This window comes from Micromys minutus, assembly GCF_963924665.1.
Source record: "Micromys minutus genome assembly, chromosome: 23".
Taxonomy (NCBI): domain Eukaryota; kingdom Metazoa; phylum Chordata; class Mammalia; order Rodentia; family Muridae; genus Micromys; species Micromys minutus.
The window spans coordinates 20,417,419-20,438,689 of record NC_137958.1 but is presented as its reverse complement, the minus strand read 5'-3'; the positions used below and the strand labels follow the sequence as shown (position 1 = coordinate 20,438,689).

Below are 21,271 nucleotides of genomic sequence, written 5' to 3'. Positions count from 1 at the left end.
GAATTCTACTTTTTTTCCTAACATTCTGGGAGTTATAGCTCATTTCCATGGCGGTTTCATCAATTAAAACTTCCAGCACCATCACTAGAACCTCTTGGGGTTGAAGGCAACGCGATTTCTTTTCGTTCTGAAACGTAGGCTGACTTTGAACTCTGCCTTTGTCTGGATAGACACTGAATCTGGATCCTTCTGCCCTGGCCCTGTTCTGTAATTAAATTGATATAGCATCATGCTTCATTAACAATATTAATTCAAAACAATAATATTTTAAAGAAAGGAGCACTGTACTGGAGAAATCTTAGAAAATTCCGGTAAAGTCGCATCATTTTGCATGTTTTATGAGAAGCTTTAACTCTATCGGAGCAACACTTCACAATGTGCCCGAGTGATTCCTCACCGCTCTGACATCTGATCACTCTTAGCCACGGCATATGCACCTTTCATGGGTTTATTCTTATGCACATCTTTTTTTCAGTGTCCAAGCAAAACCTATGACCCACTGATCAAGTCCACCCGAGACTTTCCAGATGATGTTGTCAGTTTCATAAGGCGGCACCCGGTGATGTACAAGTCAGTGTACCCAGTTGCCGGAGCACCGACCTTCAAGAGAATTAACGTGGATTACAGGCTGACGCAGATAGTGGTGGATCACGTGGTGGCTGAAGACGGGCAGTATGACGTCATGTTCCTTGGAACAGGTACGATCAATCCAGTCTCTCAGTCAACGTTTGTTCATGGAGAAATAAAAACCTGCGAAATATTTGTCATCCAAAAATCACGTAAACATTAATTAGTATCTTGTATAGAATGTAGATTTAAACGATGATCATCAATGTCTGCTATCCTCACTGAAGTTTTAGAATACATGCGCCTTGAATGTTTTTCATACTATTCCGGAGTAGTTGCTCAAAGCGTATGTGTCTAATCATGGCGGACGAACAGCTGTTTCCACCACAGGTTGCTTCGTCCGTTCTACACACAAGGCTTCCTTTACTAGCCTGGAAATCAGAGACTTGGTGGCCGAAGGCAGTTCTCGGAATCGTTAAAGCATTACTTTGTAAATGCTTTCAAATAGAGCTTCTTGGAAGTTTACTTTCCTATTCGTGGAGTTTTGTATACTAAAGTTCATTTTGTGGGTCCCGGATAGATGGCTCGGCAGTTAAGGGCACTTACTGCTCTTCCAGAGGATGTGGCTCCAATTCAGAGCATGAACATAGCAGCTCTCAAGTGTCTGTGACTCCAGATCAGACACCCTCACACATACTTACACTCAAAACCCCAATGCACATAAAATAAAATAAATTATTTTAAAAAGTAATTTGTTGGATTCTTAGTAATGTAGTTTGTGCTCTTTAGTTTATTGTATGTCAACTGTGCAATTAAAATAGGATCATGTGGTAGTGAGTACCTATAATCTTAGGCTAAAGAGGAAGACCGTAAGTCCAAGACCACCCTAAGGGATAGGAATGGACTTTCTATTTATCTGTCTGTCTTTCTCTATATCTGTCTGTGTGTTTGTCTATCTACCAATAGATAGATATTGATATAAATATAAATATACATAGACATATATAGACAAATACACATCAGCCAATGGTTTGACAATTTTCCTGTTAATTGTATAGTCTATGATTTTAGATGATGATCAGAAATATATATGTATATAAATACATATATGTATGCATATATATATATATATATATACACATAATATATGCATAAATTTTACCTAAATAATATTGCTTATTTGGTGATGGGTTATCTTGTATTATCCCTGATGGGTTATAAATGTCATTTTATTGAAACAGGTTTTTTAGAATATGAATTGATTTTAGAATTTTTTACTCTTTTACTACTAACACCGTTCTACACAAATCAGGTTTATTATGAGAAGGACCTAGAGCCAAGTGACAGCACCTGTCAGGACAGATGATATCACAGACAATCTAAGGGATGCTCCATTTCTGAGAACACTGCACTGACTACTTGAGGGTCAGAACTTTATTTAGCCTCTTATTCATTCTCATGAGCTAAATTTAATTTGTCCTGTTCAGCCAAAGCTCATTCACAGGTTGGCAACAGTTCATTATCACAAGCAGCACTCAGCCACTAGGTGGTACTACCTAACCTTTCCTCAGAAAAATATGATTTGAAAAGTCAATTTTGTACTGCAAAAATGTATTTAACAGTTTTGAAGATTCTAGAGTCATTTTAATAATTAAATAATCTAGGCACTATTACTATATGTCCCTATTCTCAAGACCGCTGCTCAAAAGTTTAAAGACATGTTCCAATAGATTTCAATAGATTAATAGGAAAGTGACAGCTTTATTTTCATTTTTCTAGTGTGTTTTTTATGACCTTCCTATGTTCACATGCTACAGAGTCACACTGAACTCATTATAAAGGAATTTAAGATAACTTTCTTAAATATCCCTTTTGTTATATGTCCTTAAACTTATATTTTAGTATGAGTTTGAACCAAAATCATTTGAATAAACTTTAAGTTTTAACTCATTAACAATCATTCTGAAAGCATACATGTATCTTAACTTAGAGTTAATTTCTTCATGGAAAGATTGTCAGTGTTTTTTGGACAATTGTTTACACTTTAAAAAGATAATATATATATATAACTTTTATAATAAATCATATATAATTATGAGAAAATTCTTAATATGTATATATAAATATGTGTGTGTGTGTGTGTGTGTGTGTGTGTGTGTGTGTGTGTGTATGGAGGGAGAGAGATAGTTTAGCATTCCAAAATAGAAATAAATTCATTTCACCTTTGTTACTTCCAATATTTAAATGTGTCATATATATTTTATTAACATATATATGTTAAAATATTTTATATAATCTTTTAGTCTCTTTATAAGTATCTGCTAAGTAGCCTTCATTCCTCACTTCTTTATTTGGCTAGATTTTATTGAGAGTGAGAGAAGTGTTGAGATTTCCAGGAATATGCATTCAACTTCATATTGAACCAGTGGGGCTATGGGTCATTTTTTTCCAGACATTGGAACAGTCCTGAAAGTTGTGAGCATTTCCAAGGAGAAGTGGAATATGGAAGAGGTAGTACTGGAGGAGCTTCAGGTATTCAAGGTGAGAAGGGCCACAGAGCCCCAGACAGAGGGAAGGATGGCTCAGGGCTGTTCGTGGGGCTTCTTGTCTTTTTCCGGAAGTCACTACAATGTGTTCCAGTGGTTTCTGTGGCTTAATCAAAAGAGGTCAGATACAAGGGGAAATGCACCCGCCTGCCCTGTTGCATAAGACTGGCACAAGCTGCCACAATTTCCATTCTTCATGCATCCTCCAAAGACATGGTGGGTCAAATCGCCACACTGAATGGTAGCTTAAGGTGCTTTTCTACCCAGATGCTTTTACCTGGCAATTTTTCTTAAAATGAATTTGAGAAAACTGGAAAAGTTTATGAATCATGGGTAGGAGCCCAGCATTACTGTAATGAAATGAAAAAAGAAAAGAAAAATATAAACATGATAGCAAGTTATGCATCCTCTTACTTCTCGAAGAAAGTTAGTAGGCCTGGAGGAAGAGTTATTTGTTTTAAGTTCTGCTTTTAACAATGAATATATTTTTGGGGTGACATTCTTTGTAGCTACTCTGTGGTATTTAGAATTATTTCCTGAAGAGCAAGACACTAGAAATAAGGTTATAATTCTTAGAAAACATGTTCTTTTATGTTTTTGTTTGGTTAAAGAGGTTTATTAAAAACTGTATCCATGTAAACATCCCTTGCCTGGGGAGAGTGGAGTCCTCCACTGGGAAGGGCTAAAGTTAATTATCATGCTGGGGTTTGCTGGATCCTGTTTACATTGTGATGATAATAGTGGTCAAGAAGTTAACAAGAACAAGACCAGCTATCTGGCCTCTGCCAAAACAAAATCCTCAGTTGTTCCTAAGGGAAAAGTTGATGTCAAACATAAGTGTGGGGAAAGCAGAGGCTTCACGTGTTCCTATCATGCACAGAAGTGCATGAGCACATATGGGTCCCTGTGGGTATTAGTGCCAAGGATGAACTGTTTTATCAGCGACTGTTATTCAGTGATTTTGACTTTTATTTTCCTCCTTTTCTTATTTTCTTTCTCCTCTTATTTTCCTCCACCTCTTATTTTCCCCCTCCTTATTTTCTTCCTCCTCCTCTTCTTCCTCTTCATTTTATCTACCCTTCCACCTACACATCAAATCATTCACGTACCCTTCCATCAACTCATGTACCCACAGATCCATATCTATCTGTCTATCTGTCTGTCTGTCTGTCTGTCTGTGTGTCTGTGTCTGCCTGTCTATCTATCATCATTCTGTCTGTTTATCCATCCACCCATCTATTTAGGCTGGATATGAATCCTGGGTTCTTTTGTATCCAAGCAACTAACCACTAAGTTACATACCCAGATTCCTTTTCTTCTTTCAACTTGTCTCCTCTGCTGCTTGTCTTCTGTTTTCTTCTGTGTTCTTCTCTTCTCCTTTTTTTTCTCTTTTCTCCTCTTCTCCTCTTCTCTTCTTTTCTCTACTGTTCTCTTCTCTTCTAACGTTTCTCCTCTCTCCTGCTTTTCTCTTCTCTTTCCCTTTTCTTTTCTTCTCCCCTCTTTTTTTCTTTTCTACCTATGTTTCCTTTCTTTCATTAACAAATTTATTAAGGTAAAATGTAATTAAGAATAAAGAAAAGCAAAACAAAACAATCCAAACAAAAATCAGAATCATAATTTGATGGATATCACCATGTTTTTAAAATCAAGGACAACAATAATTATTGAAACAAACTTAAAAAAATAAAACAAATATTTTTATCTTCATATATATTTAGATATTTTCTTAAATCTGTAATATCAACTGTTTCTCAATTGGTATATAAAAGTAAAAAGCAATAAATAAATTATATATATATATATATATATATATATATATATATATATATATACCCTTGATATGTTTGGTTGCTTTTATACCCATGTTTCTGGTCTTACTAGAAATAAAGTCTGACCTGTATAGTGAAAGTGCACACGTTGGTAGCTTGTAGTATCATATAAGGTGTATCATCATCAACCAACAGAACTATAGCTTTTCAAAGCTTTGTTACTTAATCATGTTTACTATCTCTGATGCAAGTAAGATCTGAATAAAGCAATCAATAATTACAGTCCTTGTTAGCACTAGTGTGAATTATATGGCAGCAGTTAAGATAAGCATGTATTGATCAAGGTGAAAACTTGTGAATAAATAGAAGTCATTCTCAACACAGCACTTGTTCATGGAGTTAGCTTGTTTCTCTCTGACAAAGTACCTTGAGCATTTTCATCATGTCTAGTAATAGAGAATTAATATACACTATAAGAAAATAGCAAGCCATACAAATACGTTTGTCGTCTCATTGAGTCTGAAAAGCCCTGTTTTGTGTAAACTAGAACAACAGACTGACTAATGTAAAGCTGTGAGTGTCCGTTACTGACATTACTTCTCTTCGCAGCACCCAACAGCCATCCTGAACATGGAGTTGTCGCTGAAGCAGGTACCTAAGAATTTCTGTTCAACAACTAACTTCAGAAGCCGGAAGTTCTCTAGATCAAAGTTCATTTGCAGAATCTATTGAAACTGAAAACTAGACTTTAAGTCATTAATAATTCAGAGAGCAAAGGTTGCTTGACTTATTCTATTGATTAGAAGTCATTGTTTTTGCTGGGCCTTAGGAGAACGAAGGTTGAATGTGTGTAGTCTAGATCTTTGACTCAACAACAACAACAACAACAACAACAACAACAACAAAAACCCATACAAAATAAAACAAAACAAAAAACAAAAAAACAAAGTAAAACAGTACAAAAAACAGTGTTCTAGGCATTAGACATATTTTATATGATAATCACAAATTTTGAAAAGGGATTTTAATTAGGGAATTTAGTTCTCTCAACAACAAAACTAGAATTCTCCCTTGTTTGTTATGAGTTTGATGTTTATTTTGTGCTATTTAATTGGTGATACTTGGGATGAAACCCAAGGTTTTACACACATTAAGCAAGCCAATGAGTTGTTTACTGAGGACAGGATCTTACCTCAGGCTAGATCAGAATTCACAACTTTGTGTTTTAACACTGCCTCCTGCTTATTGTGTTTGTTTATAGGCATAAGCAGAGCATCATTTTCCTTTCCTGAGTGCTTAAGATGACCCTAGTCCCTTGCAAATACTAGACAAGTACTTCATCCCTTCTACCACTGATATATCCCTATCCATTAAAATACATGCCAGTGTTTTAGCCTTCTGTGTTAATGGTAGCCACTATTAATAATGGTACATTTATAAAATATAATTTCACAGTTTCCTGGTATAATTCACATCTCAAATGACTATATTTAGACTTTTCATTTCATTTCTACATAAATCCTCAAGATTTAAGAAAGTTATTTGATAATGTAAGTTTCACATTAAGACATTGCTACAATTAAGCATGGTAGACCAGTTATTAAAGGAAAGTCTAAATGAGTTTCCTTCTGGAGTCTGTGACTTGTTCCTTAAATGACATGTATTCCTTGTATACATGCTATTGTCCTGTAGATATACAGAAAGGAATACAGACATACAGAAAGCATAGTCTTAATGTCCCCTCTGGAAACTCTGGGAAAAGCTGAGAGAGAAAAGCATGCTAGCAATGCAGAGTAATAACTGAAGCATATAAGGGTAAGACAAAAAACAGAAAGTATTTGAAAGGATCCAGAAAGAGCAGTGGAAGGGAAATACAGAAAGAGACAGACAAACTGAGTCATGAATGAGGTTATAGTTAACCAAATACATAAAAGAGGGATGGAATGGAGAAGTAAGGATCTGAAAAAAACAATCTACACCTGTTTCCATTAAGTGTGTATAAAATTTGACCTAAAACATATGTGTTCTTAGGGTAAAAGGAAGTTAGAAATGATCCTGGAAAACTGAGTCTGAATATCTTAGCCCTACCTGTTCTCCATGAAGTTTAATAGTTTCAGGGCAAAAACCATTACGTGTTCTAAGCAGAGAAATGTTATCTTTTTCTAAGATCATCTTTTTGTAAGAATCTATCTGTAAAAGATAAAGTGGGTCTTCTGCAGTCGTTAGAGAAAAGGAAAGCATTAGGGGCACTAGTTCAAACTCTTGCAAACACTCTATGCAAGCAATGATGCAGGGTTTGCAAAAGCGGCAGCAGTGGGAAGGAGGTGGAAACAGGGTCCACAGATAGAGTAAAAATTAGTAACGGTGATGAAAATAATCATCTCAGAGTATTGTGGAAAAACAGGTAGCAGGATTCATTGTGTTTGATGACATCAAAGTCTGAACAGAATTTAACAGGCAGTAAAGGGAAAAATAACTTTTAGAAGTTGAGAACCTCTGTGATCTTTATGCAAGTGTCTGTTTTTGTAAGGTCCCTCCTTCATTTAAAGCCTAGTGAGCAACACTGGAGTTGAACACCAGTTATTTGAAAGCATATGCTGAGCCTTTCTCACCTACTTGCTCTTCCTCCCTCATGATCTCTGCTGCAGACACACAAATGGAACTGTATGAGGGGCACTGCAAGAGTTTCAGGGTGAACTTGTCATTTTTTTAGTGTGTTCCCAAGATCCTGCAGCCTTTGCTCTGTAATATGGCATTGCTCAAATCCACTTGGTGATGTCTGCATGGAAATAATCAATATTTACTCTCCTCATTGTAATCTGTATTCTGTCAGAATAACTTTCTCATTAGCAAATGAGATGGTTACTTAAAGATTGGCAGTGTCAGGAGTGTCTTTTAGTCATACCTCATGCTGAGAGGCATGCCTTCAATATAAATGCCTTTAGCATAGGTGCTTTCTAGAACCTACCAGAGTATAACCTTTACTACTGAGAAAGCATTTGACATTGCAATTCTACAGGCTGGCAGCTGGTTTTTGACCTTCCTCAACTACTGCCAAGTCTACTTTAGCTTTCTAGAATGCTAAAGATCAGTATGTTCAATACAGAGTCTGGCCAAGGTTGAAGAGCTTGTCTTGTCTTACTACTCATCACACTTCTCCACAAGTGGTTAAGGTAGCTGGGCACTCACAAACAGATTGAAGGTTATCCCATGGTATTTATGAAAGAGTACTTCTGAAGAATGCACTTCTAATGTGAGCAATGCTGCTAATTCATTTCTTCTGCTTGATTTGCAGCAACAGTTATACGTCGGTTCCTGGGATGGATTGGTTCAGCTCTCCTTGCACAGATGTGACACTTACGGGAAAGCGTGTGCAGATTGCTGTCTTGCCAGAGACCCTTACTGTGCATGGGATGGAAATGCTTGCTCCAGATATGCACCCACTTCCAAGAGGTCAGTGCACACCCCCCAACACATGATGAGTTTTGTACATGAGGAACTTTTCTTGTAGCTTAAGTAAAAAGCAAAGGAAACTTGACCTGTGGGAGAAATATTACAATTAAAATGTTTAATCATTTTATATTAAATTAAAGTTGGGAAGGTGGAACAGATATTCTGAAATAGTGAAATGTGGATTAAAAAAAAACTGATACATTCTATATAGTAGTTTCTTTCATTGAAGTGAAAAACCATTGAATTTTATTTTAACAGAGAACCATGCTAGCACATGCCTATAATGCCACATCTCAGGAGGCAGAACCAAGAGGATTGTAATGAGTTCTAGGACAGCCTGAGCTACATAGTGGCTTCTTGTCTACTTCCCCAAATTCTTATTTCTGTCTATTGCTTTGCAAGTCATTTATAAATATATGTTCTTAGAAGTTCATACATAACCCACTGTACAGCTAGTGACTTGGTTCAATTTTATATTTACTCTAATAACTGTAATTTGTAAATTTCTGTCACTAAGATAAGCTTCAATGGCAAACTATTTCCTTGACAGTTGTAGCCTTTTTGTTTTATACATACCTGGAAATTGCCAAGAAAGTTCAAATCTTGCTTTATTCGACACACACAAGCACAAGTGACCCAGAGTTATAAGATATGCATTTCACACTATTTTAAATAACGGTAATTAGAAATAATATGAATGGCTACCAGGAACACCTATGTATGACTAATATTTTTACATCATTATTTATGTATGTACATATTGATAACATTATTTTCTAAGGAGTTATTCAAAATTTGAGTTCCTCTAGATAATATTATTTGTGATTTTAATTATTCATTTTAAGTTGTCTTTTGAGCCTATTGTGTGTTTTGATACTCAAAGTGTAGAGATTGCATTTGTTTCACTACCAAATAGACACTCATTTTATAAATTTCACCGGTTTATCAAATTTTAAACTTGAGGACTCAAAGATAAAAGGTACTTACCTTAGTCTGTAAACACTGGTTAAAACTGAGACACAATTTATATTCTTTCACATCAATAAATTACACATGAGTGGGTAAATATGATTATTAGCAGTTAAAAGTCACCAACATTTTGTTAAACTTTTCTGCCCAGTAACACTCATCTTAGTGAATCTTTGGGGAATACTTCTCTAGAAGCCAAAAAACAGAGTGCTCATTACTTGGCAATAAATGTTGGCTTTGATTAATTGATCCCATTCCTGAAGAAGCCAAGATTTAAAAACATTTGTGACCCCCTGTACCTCACACCGTCATAATTTTTTTCTTCTTATATTTCCCAAGCCTGTACCTCTGATCTTACAGACACGCCACTGTGATGTGCTCCCTTACCTAATATAATGTCTATCCGAGGTTACAGATGTGTACAATGGATGACTCTTTTCCAAGATTGTCATCTGGTCAGCTTTGACCCTGGGGAGCACTCCAAGCATCTGAGAAAGTTTACTGCTGCTTCTCTGATCTCTGAAGTGACAACATGGACTGGAGAGAGTAGCGGTGGAGGAGGGTTCTATAAGATTTAACAAAACTGTCGGAAAGGAACAGGAAATCCTAGTGTGCTGGGGCACAATGTAGACCAGCAGACATAACACTATACCATACAGTTCCAGCAAACCAGAAGGCATTTTGAATATTTATATTGCAAAAAATTATATAAAGAAGTCAATACATTTAATCCAATTTTAGCATCACACAACTATATGTGTGTGTATGAAAACATTCTATAAGAGCATGTGAATATGTCTTTACATTTTATGTGTATGTTAAAGTACTTTATGTTAAAAATAGACAAATACAATGAAAATATATAAAGGTATAAGACATATTTAAATGGAGAAAAATGTGAAATTTCTTTTTAAATACAAAAACCAGAAAATGTTAATTACATATTTATTGATAGTAATAACATGTATGCATATATTCCATATAATACATTAAGTTCTATGTCTGATAGTACTTAGTTTATTAAATAAAATCTACAATAGGGTAAACTTAGATATAATGAGTTTTCTGTATTTATATATACTTTCCAATTTGTTGGAACACTTTTTATATTATGGTTTGATAGGCAGAAGGTGAAGAAGAGTTATTTTCATATTTTGTATATAAAGTTGGGTCCTAATCATATTCAACCTGTTTGTTGAATACTTTGTCAGGTTAGAGAAAAGAACAGTAGTTAAATGAAATTCTGTTAATCTTAGTGCAAAACCGGCTTTGTAATGTTGGGACTTTCCTACCACAAGAATTTCAGTTAATGTTTGATTGATGGAAACAGCGACCTACATTTAGGTTGCACGGTAATACAAGGATAGTTTGCATCTGCCAGTCTTAAGATGAGAGACAGCATTTCTGTATTCTGCTTAGTCTTTAAAATCTAATTAGCTTAATCTTCTTTCCATAGGCGAGCTAGACGCCAGGATGTGAAGTATGGAGACCCCATCACTCAGTGCTGGGACATAGAAGACAGTAAGTATGGCTTGATGCCTGTTCCTTACCACTTAAAACTGTAAACCCAGCCTTTCTGTTTCTTTTGAAACTCACTAACAAATCTAAACAAACATACACGACTATCTCATTCTGTGTGATGCTTATGTTCTAGAAAGTAACAGGATTTTTTAATCCAATCCCCTGTCTACTTTTCTTAGGGGATAATCCTCTGTTAAACCATGGTTTGTTTCGTATGTCTTTTAAATTCTTATGCCATGGCACATTTCTTTCTTTAGTGCCTTACCCATCCTTGTAAAGTTTGAAAATGGTTAGAGGCAAAACAGGATTTGGCCCCAAACCTTGAGCATCCTGAGTAAAATGCAAAGACCTCCCAGGAAGGTCTGATAAAAACTTTGGTACTTATTAGAGAAAAGTTTCAGATAGTCTCTACTTTATTTACATTCATTTATTTTTGTATACATTCAAGCAGTAAATGTGCACTGAGAGAATTCCATACATATGCACTTAACTGATCCGAGTATACTGTGAAACAAAGAAATTCCTTAGCATGCTTATGCCCTTTGGAGATGTCGTAGGGTATAATTAGTAATGTAGCAAGGAGAGATTGCTACAGGCTCTATCATTCTGAAGGGAAGACTCACAGAATAGGGCTTTCGAAATATGAGTAGGGTAGAGGTGGAGATACAATTTCAGTGAGTGGGTTTGCAAAAAGGGGGGCATGGGGGGCAATTGAATCTAAAACCCATAGACAGCTTTGAGATTTTAATTTTTGCCTTCCTCCTTCGTTCCCTCAACCATTTTTTGTTTAAAAGACAGGGTTTTACTCTGTCACCTGGCAGGCTGCACTGGAATTTGATTAGCCACTTAAATCATGCTGACAGTTACCTCAGAGACAGAGATACCCCCTCTCCCGAGTGTTGTTATTAAGGCTGTGAGTTCTCTCTCTTCCTTTCTCCCTCCCTCCCTTCCTCCCTCCCTTTCTCCCTTCCCCCATCTCCTGGGGTGGAGAAAGGAAAATTCTTCCATCACATTATTACTGACCAAAAATGACCTAACTCTTCATAGTTAATAACTGGTGATGTAGTTGTCAACTCTTAATCGCAAAACAAACACAGCCATGTTTTTAAACTCACAATTCATTCTTTTGCAAAGAAAGTTCTGGTACAGAATAGGGGGTATGCCTTTTAATTCTAATGTGAAACTGACTTTCTCTTAGGTCCATTGTTAAGTTTAGTAAATGTCATTGAATTCTATGAATTCAATCCTTTACACGTATAAATTAAAGGATATTTCAAGGACAATTTTGAGTACTGAGGATATGTCAATGAACTGAACATTGCCTATGTATTCACGGACACTACTTTCCTATTCCTGGACTTTATATCCAGTGTCTGTTATGTTAAAGGACAAACATAAAACCGGAAATATAAATGCTATATCAGAGGATGACAAGTGTCACAAAGAAATGAACAATGTACTCTCATTGCCTCATGCACTCAGAGTAATTGCCTCCCGTTTACCATGTCTCATTTCTGCTATAAACTATTGCCCAAGACGTCTTTGAGTCTTCATTCTGCCCATTCCATTCTTGTTGAGGTCACTGACAGCTTCTTCCATTCCAAATTCAATAGACAACTTTCAGTTTCAATGTTTATACAATTGGCAACTCTTTCTTCTTTGAAACAGTTCATTCTTTAAACTCATCCTTACCCTTTAGGAACTTGTGTGAGCTGGCTCAAATCCTTGAGCCATTATTGTGTTCAGAGATGTAGACTTCTGCACACTTACTCTACTGTGGCACTGTCTTTTTGGTGGATGTGTCTTACCTAACAAACTGTACCTTCCTCATTTTCTCAACGTCCTCACAGTTTGTGAGTATTTTGACCTATTTTCTTATTCTATGTGTGTTTCCTTTTTTCCCTTATTGTAGTAATAATAGCTGTTGGACTCTAACATTTTCAGTTAACTCTCCTTTCTGCTAGGCATGGGCGTCTGCATTCCCTCCCCCAAAACTGCACTTGAATGTCCAATTAGCATCTACACTGAATGGTTGAGAAAAAAAATTTGTTTTTATGTTCTGCAGACCACCTCATTTTAGTAAATGCCACCATCATTCACTCAACTGAAGTGACAATCACCTAGAAACCCTAGTGAAGGCTCTCCCTTGCACATTCTATCAGGAACCTCTTGATCATCCTTCTGACTCCACCTCTTGTTGTGCACTGGCAATGAAGCTGTGGTTCCTCATCTGATCTCATCCCATCCTTAGACTTCACAGAGAGAGACACTCACGCCCATCCTATCTGGAACCTTTCTGCCTCTCTCTCCATTATGTATCTATTAGTCTGTTTTATGTGTTTTCCTTGCAATTCCCCTAGACTGGCTAAGCCTTAGTCTTTTGCCAATGCCTGAAGTACTAAGCTGGTCCATCTGTAGAAGTGAATATCTGAATATATGATGGGTGAGTGCATACTTGAGCCAGGCTGTGTAGTCATCATTTTTTTAATTTGATTAATTTGATTTTATTTGCCACACAGAACATAGCCTTTTAGTATTCTGGTTGAAATGCAATATAGGTACTGTAGCTAAATTAATAAAATGTCTGAGAAACTAATCTTTAGCTTTCGTTAGCGGTCTCATACTAAATATATGGTAGGGAAAGTATTTCTTCAAAGGCAAAATGGTAGGCAGTGAAGAGAGGGTTTCCATTCTCTGTGACACCATTAAGCTTGTTCATGTTATACAATTCATCAAGCCTGGACTATTCCGTTTACTTTTCTGTTTTGTGATACTAAAATCTCTAAATATTATCTGGTCCACTCTGTATACCAATACAAGAAGAACCAATCTCTCCCTCTCCTTTCCTTCTCCCTCCCTCTCCATGGTGTGTGTGTGTGTGTGTGTGTGTGTGTGTGTGTGTGTGTATAGCTGTCTGTCTATTTATTTCTTCTTTCAGAATAAATTAATGGGGCTCGAAGGATGACTCATTAGTAATAGTCCTCACCTATCTTCTAGGGGACCATTCGATCTCCATCATTCACATGGAAGCTGACAACCATCTCTAACTCTATACCTAGTTAATCTGCCACATGCTGACCTCTGCGAGTGTTTCTTGCATGTAATGCAGGCATACATGTAGGCAAAACATCAATACACATAAAACTGAAGTGAATATGATATATGTATATAAATAACCTAATTGTTCTCCCAAGGCTAACAGCAGAATAGAATCTGCCCTTAAGGCAGGGATATGACAATATGACACTGAAGGACAAAAGAAGTTACTTAATGAAGAGATGCAACATAGTTAGTTATGTTTTATAAGTTGTCATTTCTTTAAGATAACTACAATATGGCAATGAAAGACTAAAATGATGACACATACATAGTTTAAAATCACTCTGTTGAAGAGTATTTGACTCTCAGGTAACAGTATTATAGCATGAATTTCCTCTCTCTTTAATAATGTGTACGGTTCTTCCTTGATGACATCTGTTCTGAATCACTCCACTTTCCCATTGCTTTTAAAAAATCAGGTCAAGGTTAATCTCCAATTCTATGTTTGCTTTCTAGGCATTAGTCATGAAACAGCTGATGAAAAGGTGATCTTCGGAATTGAATTTAATTCAACCTTTTTGGAATGTATACCTAAATCCCAGCAAGCCTCTGTTGAGTGGTACATCCAACGGTCCGGAGATGAGCATCGAGAGAAGGTAAGTTATCACCAGCAAGGATGCTACTGCCAAACTGAAGTCAAGCTCTGTACAATGGAAGTCACACAATCCTGAGGGCCAAAGAGCACCCTTGTCACCTTCTGATAAAAGGAAACATAAGAACGTATGATCAGTAACCACAGTGGCTACAGTTGTTTGGGGAGTAAAAAAAAACAGGCCAATTTAATGAAAATGGTACACTGATAAACACATTTAAAATAAATTCACCTGAGTGTTCTTCCAAATTTTTATTTCTTAAAACATTTCAGGACAACTTCTGACTGAAGACTAGAACACAGTATTTGTATAACCATGGTAACATCTCTAAATTATAGCTAATGTTGAGTTGAGTTTAGTCACAGAATAAACTATTTCTATTATATTGTATCTTAAGAGTAATTGGAAGAGTTTTTGACGATAAACAGATTTTCATTTTTATGTTTATGTATTAAATCTCAAGTCACTGGAGAAAAAAGTAATGTTTATGGTTTTTTTTCTATTAATTTTCTTAACATAAATTTGAGATTGAAATGTGTTATGAGCACTTTATGACACAAATAAGTCATATATGGAAGAAGAAGTACGCTCCTGCTGGAGGCATTCCTTTAGCTGAACATACCCGTGGCTGCCTTACATTTTCTACTTTTCCGAAGTATCTTCATTATTTTAATGTACCTCACAGCACTATATCACATATCATGATGGTACCATGGTCCATGAAATTCAATGGGGCAGAAATAATGTATTTATTGAATTTTACTGAAAAGTCTGTTCCAGGCAATGTTTCAACCGGTATTTTCATCTGTCTTTGCAAACGGGCGGTTTTCCATTGTCCCGGACCCACAGAGCAGCTTCCTGAGTTGTGGAACAGAGCAGTATTTCTGATGCATTTGAAGCATGTCACCCTGCAGGGGCCTCCTGCTCCTCTCTCTTAAGGTCGCTGTTTGTAATATTTTCTCTCCTCATAACAAGCCCCAGGGACGTCCCATGGTCTCCTGGGCTACAGATGTTGTCACCAGGTTATTCTGCGCCAGGAGGAGCTTGTTTCCTCCCTGAGCCATCGCGCAGTTGGGTGCTGTTGGAAGAGGCCATGAGTCGGCGGACTTCTTAAATGGCTGGTCTTGAAACTGAGTTAATCGACAGTCCCAGAGCTTCTGTTGAACTTAGGGGCGAGCTTTAATGAAGAAAAGGAGCAATCCTTCATGCCGTTTGCCATACTGTTTTCTCTTGGTGAAGTTGAATGTTTTTCAAACATCTTCCAGCCTCTGCATTTTCCATCAGCTGGTCTCTGTTCTTTCTTTGTTATGAAAGCAAATAAATGGTTTTAACCTTGCGACAACACACAAAGAGCCACGGGACCACTTAGTGAAGATAAGCGTGAGAGATATTTGGGGTTTATCCAGTTCCAATTCACATCTCTGCCCCGGGAGCATTTCTCTGCTTCCTCCTGTTAGTAGTAAACACCTTACTTTTATCTCTCTTTTGTCTACGGGTTATCCACAGTTGATGAGAGAAGCTCTTTGAATAGCTCACGTTTTCCGATAATAAAAAGGATCCCTTTATATTTACATTCTTATTTAGTTAAGACAAAATCCCAAAACAAAAAAAGCAAGTTGGAGATATTGGTCACTATAGTGTTTGTTTATCAAGATCACCAGGGAGGCACATACCCCTTACAGAAACAGCATACATAAAATTTAAGAAACCTTTAGTGTGTGAAAAAACAAATACATTGTGTTCAGTAATAGCACAGATGAGCAAATGTTCTCACATTTCTTGACTGTAGATTTTCTTAATTTTCTTTGTGAAACACCTTAGGTGTGCATAATTTAGGTAGTTGCTAGCAGATCCTCCTAAAACACTTTCCTTAAGCCATTCATACATCCCAGAAATCAATAATTTAATATTAAAACAGCATAAGTAACTATTCATTGCATATCCTTTGTTTCCAACAATTTTTAATTTTTCTACAAAAGTATTATGTTTGATATAGAAAAATCTACTTATTTATAAGTGCATAGTTTTTTCTTTAAAACTATTTTGCTTAGAAATTTCTTCCTCAGTAAGACACTAATAAAGATTTTCTAAGGTATTTCTACTTATACCTCATATTTATGTTTATATTTAGTCAAAGGTAAAATAATTATTCAAACAGTTATTTATGTATAAATTTCATTTCGTAAAGGAATGAACCAGTTTCTTTAGTACTACATTTGTTTTGCTTTTTGCCTAAAAGTGATTAATTATTGATTTTCTGTTATATTAATAAATACTGCATTGCATAGCACTATGTAAGCAAAACTGGAAAAACCTAAAATATGTATACAGAATTTTTCTTACAGTATTTTTTCTTCTTCCCATATTAAATTAGAAAAGTATTCAGGATTTTATTTTAAATGCAAACCTATGTTTTACAACAAGTTTTCATATTTTCATATATAAATATATATAATTCTGAGAATGTTTTTCTTATTTCATGCCAATTTCTCTCTGGTCATATTTCCTATTGTCTGAAGAAAGGAGTATTCTTGACATTATATTTTTTCCTAAGACATGAGGAATATTTTAGGCCTTCCAGTGGCTCCTATTGAGAATAAAGCACCCCTCAACTTAGCCTGCTATCTGTATCCAAATGACCATCATTATTCTTATTCTTCCCATTTTAAACGAATTGCCTTTCACTGAGCAGTTCCATTTAACAATGCCAAGTATGTAATTCTTGCTCACATTAGGCAAGGGGATAACTGACTCCAGTTGGAGAATGGCTAGTGTTCTTAAATTCAGGGAAGGTTTTGCTTAGCACTCTAGAGTGGAGAAAATTCCATGAATTTGAATCAGTGGCCAGAAGTGATCTCTTTGAGAGGAGCTAGACTTTCTGTGCTGACAGGGCTGCCATTCCACGGTGGGATTTGCAGTTACCTGTTGATGTGTTTTATCCCAGGACCAAAGGAAAGCCTTATAGAGAAATAACGCATATTAAGTGAATGTTAACCAACTACTTAATTTCTGAGTCACTGATTTTTATCTGTAAATTGTAAGAATCTTCCAAATATGGAAATCCAAAATGTGTTTTACTAAAGATTCAACTGCACTAAAGTTATACGTTTGAAATTTTGGAAAAGCAATGAAAATTAATCAAACAATTTAAGGCATCTCAAGTAAATTCATGTAGCTCAATTTAAAGCACAGATTATAACTGTTGGTCAAAATGTAAACAATGGGAAAGTATTCAATAGAAGTAGAAAAGAGGAAGAACTGTGACCTAAATCTGAAATGTCAACTAGGACAGTAGTAACATACTACAGAAAAGATGGTAATGGGATGAGGCCTCAGGACAAAGCTTAAGAAAACAGGATACAGCAACAGACTGACAAAGCTGTGCTGGGTTGGTGCCCAGTGCTCATGAAGCTGGAGTCATAAATTTCTTCCTGTTGGAAGATTAAAGTGAACAAGAGAAAGCACCCAGTTAGACCTGTGATTGTGTCTAAATGCCACAGTGAATGTAGCCTCAGCAACAGGAAGATACAGGCCACAGAGATCCGTGAGGCGCATAGACAGGCCAGACAGGTACCGATAGTGTGATGCTGACAGCTGCAGGCCATTTTCAGTGAAGAAACTGCAGAAATAGAACCTTTCATACATCTCAGCCCAAGCAACAGGGCAGTTATAGTGCTGTGAATACCGCACACTTGAACTTCTAAATCTACCGTGGGTTATGCAGAAACTGATAGGTGGGAGAAAATTCCGGATGTCAGAGACAAGCATCCACGTGTATAGAGCCAGCATTTGGAGATCCATGATGCATATATACTTTTTACACCATTACAAAAAGTTTATTGATAAAGAAGTTGTGTATTTCTGTGTTAAGCATGAGAATGCTATTTTTTGTACAATCGTCTCCCTTTACAAGTCTACCAATTCATATCTACTTTATTTTAGGCAGGAAGCTCAGATGGTAGTGGTTCTCATCCTGGGTCATGACTTCTTGGTGGCAGGAAGGGGTAGGACAAACGTTCCACAGGAATCATATATGGGCTATTCTGCACAATAGATACTTATATTGTGTTTCATGACACCAGTGAAATGACAGGAGCAATGGCCATAACTTTACGGTCTGTGTCACCACAGCAAACACTGTTAAAGGGGAGCAGCCTCAGGTAGGTTGAGAATCACTGCCCTGTGGTTTGAGAATGTAAATCAATTTGAGGTTAGTTTGTATTACAGTAGTGTTTTAAGACATCAGGATTTTTTGATTCAACCCGGTGGGAAAAGAAAACACACACAGGTCATCAAATAGTAGAAGAAGAGACCACAAACAAGCAACCAAGCAAAAGCCTGTTGGTGTGGACTCAGGGCAGTGCAAAGCGGGTCTGGAGACCATTCAGCCTCATTATAGGAGGATCTGAGCTGTGACCTGCCTTTGGCCTCAGAAGGTTCCCCGCCAGCTGCACTTCTCTGGCACAGAGGGTGGTTTGCCATATACTTGTTAGTTAACTGGGCTGCTAGCCAAAGATGTTTCTTTCTCTTTTCTCATATTTCCAGAATAAGAGAGATTTTTCCCCCTACATTCTTTTCACATAAGAATGTGGACAGTCCACCCACTGTGAATAAATTTAATTTAGCTGTCTCTATTCCTCTTCCATTTCCATCAACTAGAAGTCTATAATTCAGAGACAGATGTGTAAGCTATGAAGTCTTCCAGATCATTTTGTTGTTCTTGTTGTTGTTGTGGTGGTGGTGGTGGTGGTGTGGGTGTTGGTGTTATTAGTGTGGGTGTTACTCTACTTCATGCAGAGCCATCAAACATTTAAACATGGCCTTTGTGTTGATAAACATGTCCCTGATACACAGAAGCTAGCTCATTGTTCACACCATTTTCAAGCCAGGCAAGCATCTCATTTGAATTGTCCCCCAATGTCAAAGCTTCAGAGACTTGAGCACCACATTTCAGGAGATGCTCCTTTTATTTCCTGTGCTTCCTCACACTTGAAACTCCCTTACCATGTTATCTCTAGTAACCCAAGCTATGGGAAAACTTTCCACAAATACTGTAGTCCACAGTTTTACATGTACAAATGGATGGTGATAGGAAAATAAGCTTTAAACAATTTTAGCTGCTCAGTTCCAGCTCCGATGTTGAAATCTGTACCCATTTTGTTTTCCAATTCACTATTCACAAATCATAGTGTATCTTTCTTGTAGACCTTGCCAATCTTTTATTTGATGATATGTAGAAAGCAGAGCTGATATCATAGTTCTCTCTATCACAGGTAATACACACTCCGAGTTCTGCATTTTAAGTGGCTCTTCTTACAATCTCCCTTAAAACTGTGAACTTGACCACTGATCTCCATCTGAAATTCCTGTAAACACCACTTGATAGCTTCACTTTTCCTTTTTTGTTTCTCTTACCTCCACACTGCAGAGAACAATTAAACATATTGCAAAGTTTCATTTAACTTAGTAAAATTCAAATGTAGAGAAAGCATGTTACCGCTTTGGGCTACTACTTTATTCTTTCTTCCTTTTTTTCCTTTCGTTTTCTTTTGCTTTTTTTTTTTTTTTTTAAACTCTCTTCAACTATGGGTGACAATGTTCCATTTGATGACAGAAAGATGAAGAGTATATCTTTTAGGTTCATCTAAGTAAAACTATGTGGTCTGTTTTCATTTGCTTGTGGGTCTCTGTTTCTAATTTATTACCTACGTTTTTTTCAACCTGCAGTTGAAACCTGATGAAAGGATCATCCAAACGGACTATGGGCTACTGATTCGAAGTCTGCAGAAGAAGGACTCTGGGATGTATTACTGCAAAGCCCAGGAACACACTTTCATCCACACCGTAGTGAAGCTGACTTTGAATGTCATTGAGAATGAACAGATGGAAAATACCCAGAGGGCAGAATACCAGGAGGGGCAGGTCAAGGATCTGTTGGCTGAGTCACGGTTGAGATACAAAGACTACATCCAAATCCTTAGCAGCCCAAACTTTAGCCTGGACCAGTACTGTGAGCAGATGTGGTACAGGGAGAAGCGGAGACAGCGCAACAAGGGCAGCCCAAAGTGGAAGCACATGCAGGAAATGAAGAAGAAACGAAATCGACGACATCACAGAGACCTGGATGAGCTTCAGAGATCAGTGGCTACATAGTCTTCTATTTAATTCAGAGAGAGAATTATTTTCCTGCCTGCACAAATAATGTCTTTCGTTTTGTACATCCCTTAAACTAACTCATAGATGCTTCCCACGGAGTCTCACTAAGGCACAGAATGCTATGCTGAATAAGACTATATAGGACAGCATCTGAACCAGCTTTCTGAGAACAAAACCTGTATCAGCAAAGTCAAGGGTAGTCCTAAAAATAGGGGCCTTACGTTTGTAAACGTTTTATAGCTTGACTTTAATGTCTTGTAAATAACCAAGCTACACGAACACCGGGTCCACTGAGTAAGGAGCTTATCCTCAAGCATGTCCATTAAGTATGGACTTTTCCCATGCTGTTGGCTGTGTTTGTAGAAGAAGCTTAATCATTCCATTTTAGAACAGGTGATCTTGTAGAAACTGGAGAAAAGGCACAAATTAAAACAGCTGATGTTAGTAATAGGAACTTTCTTCAAGAAACCATCAGCCTACACTCAGAGCTGGGCATGGAAATGTGGAAGGGTGGGTTCCCTCTTTCTGGCAACAGGCTACATCTAGTGTGTTGCCGTGGTGCTTTGGAAGAGGGTATTAGTGACCCAAACTAGGTTCC

General features: G+C 36.9%; 1 protein-coding gene across 1 annotated transcript in view; it reads left to right on the top strand.

The window, feature by feature from the left end:
- SEMA3D (semaphorin 3D) overlaps positions 1 to 20,670 on the top strand; it is a gene marked incomplete at both ends in the record, with an annotated part of 107,155 nt that extends 86,485 nt beyond the window's left edge. The window contains 7 exons of the mRNA XM_080936271.1: positions 476 to 698; positions 3,020 to 3,108; positions 5,492 to 5,533; positions 8,178 to 8,335; positions 10,761 to 10,825; positions 14,381 to 14,520; positions 20,245 to 20,670. Coding sequence (XP_080792397.1) covers positions 476 to 698; positions 3,020 to 3,108; positions 5,492 to 5,533; positions 8,178 to 8,335; positions 10,761 to 10,825; positions 14,381 to 14,520; positions 20,245 to 20,670 — 1,143 coding nt within the window. The remainder of the gene's footprint in view (positions 1 to 475; positions 699 to 3,019; positions 3,109 to 5,491; positions 5,534 to 8,177; positions 8,336 to 10,760; positions 10,826 to 14,380; positions 14,521 to 20,244) is intronic.
- Positions 20,671 to 21,271: the final 601 nt, after the last annotated feature.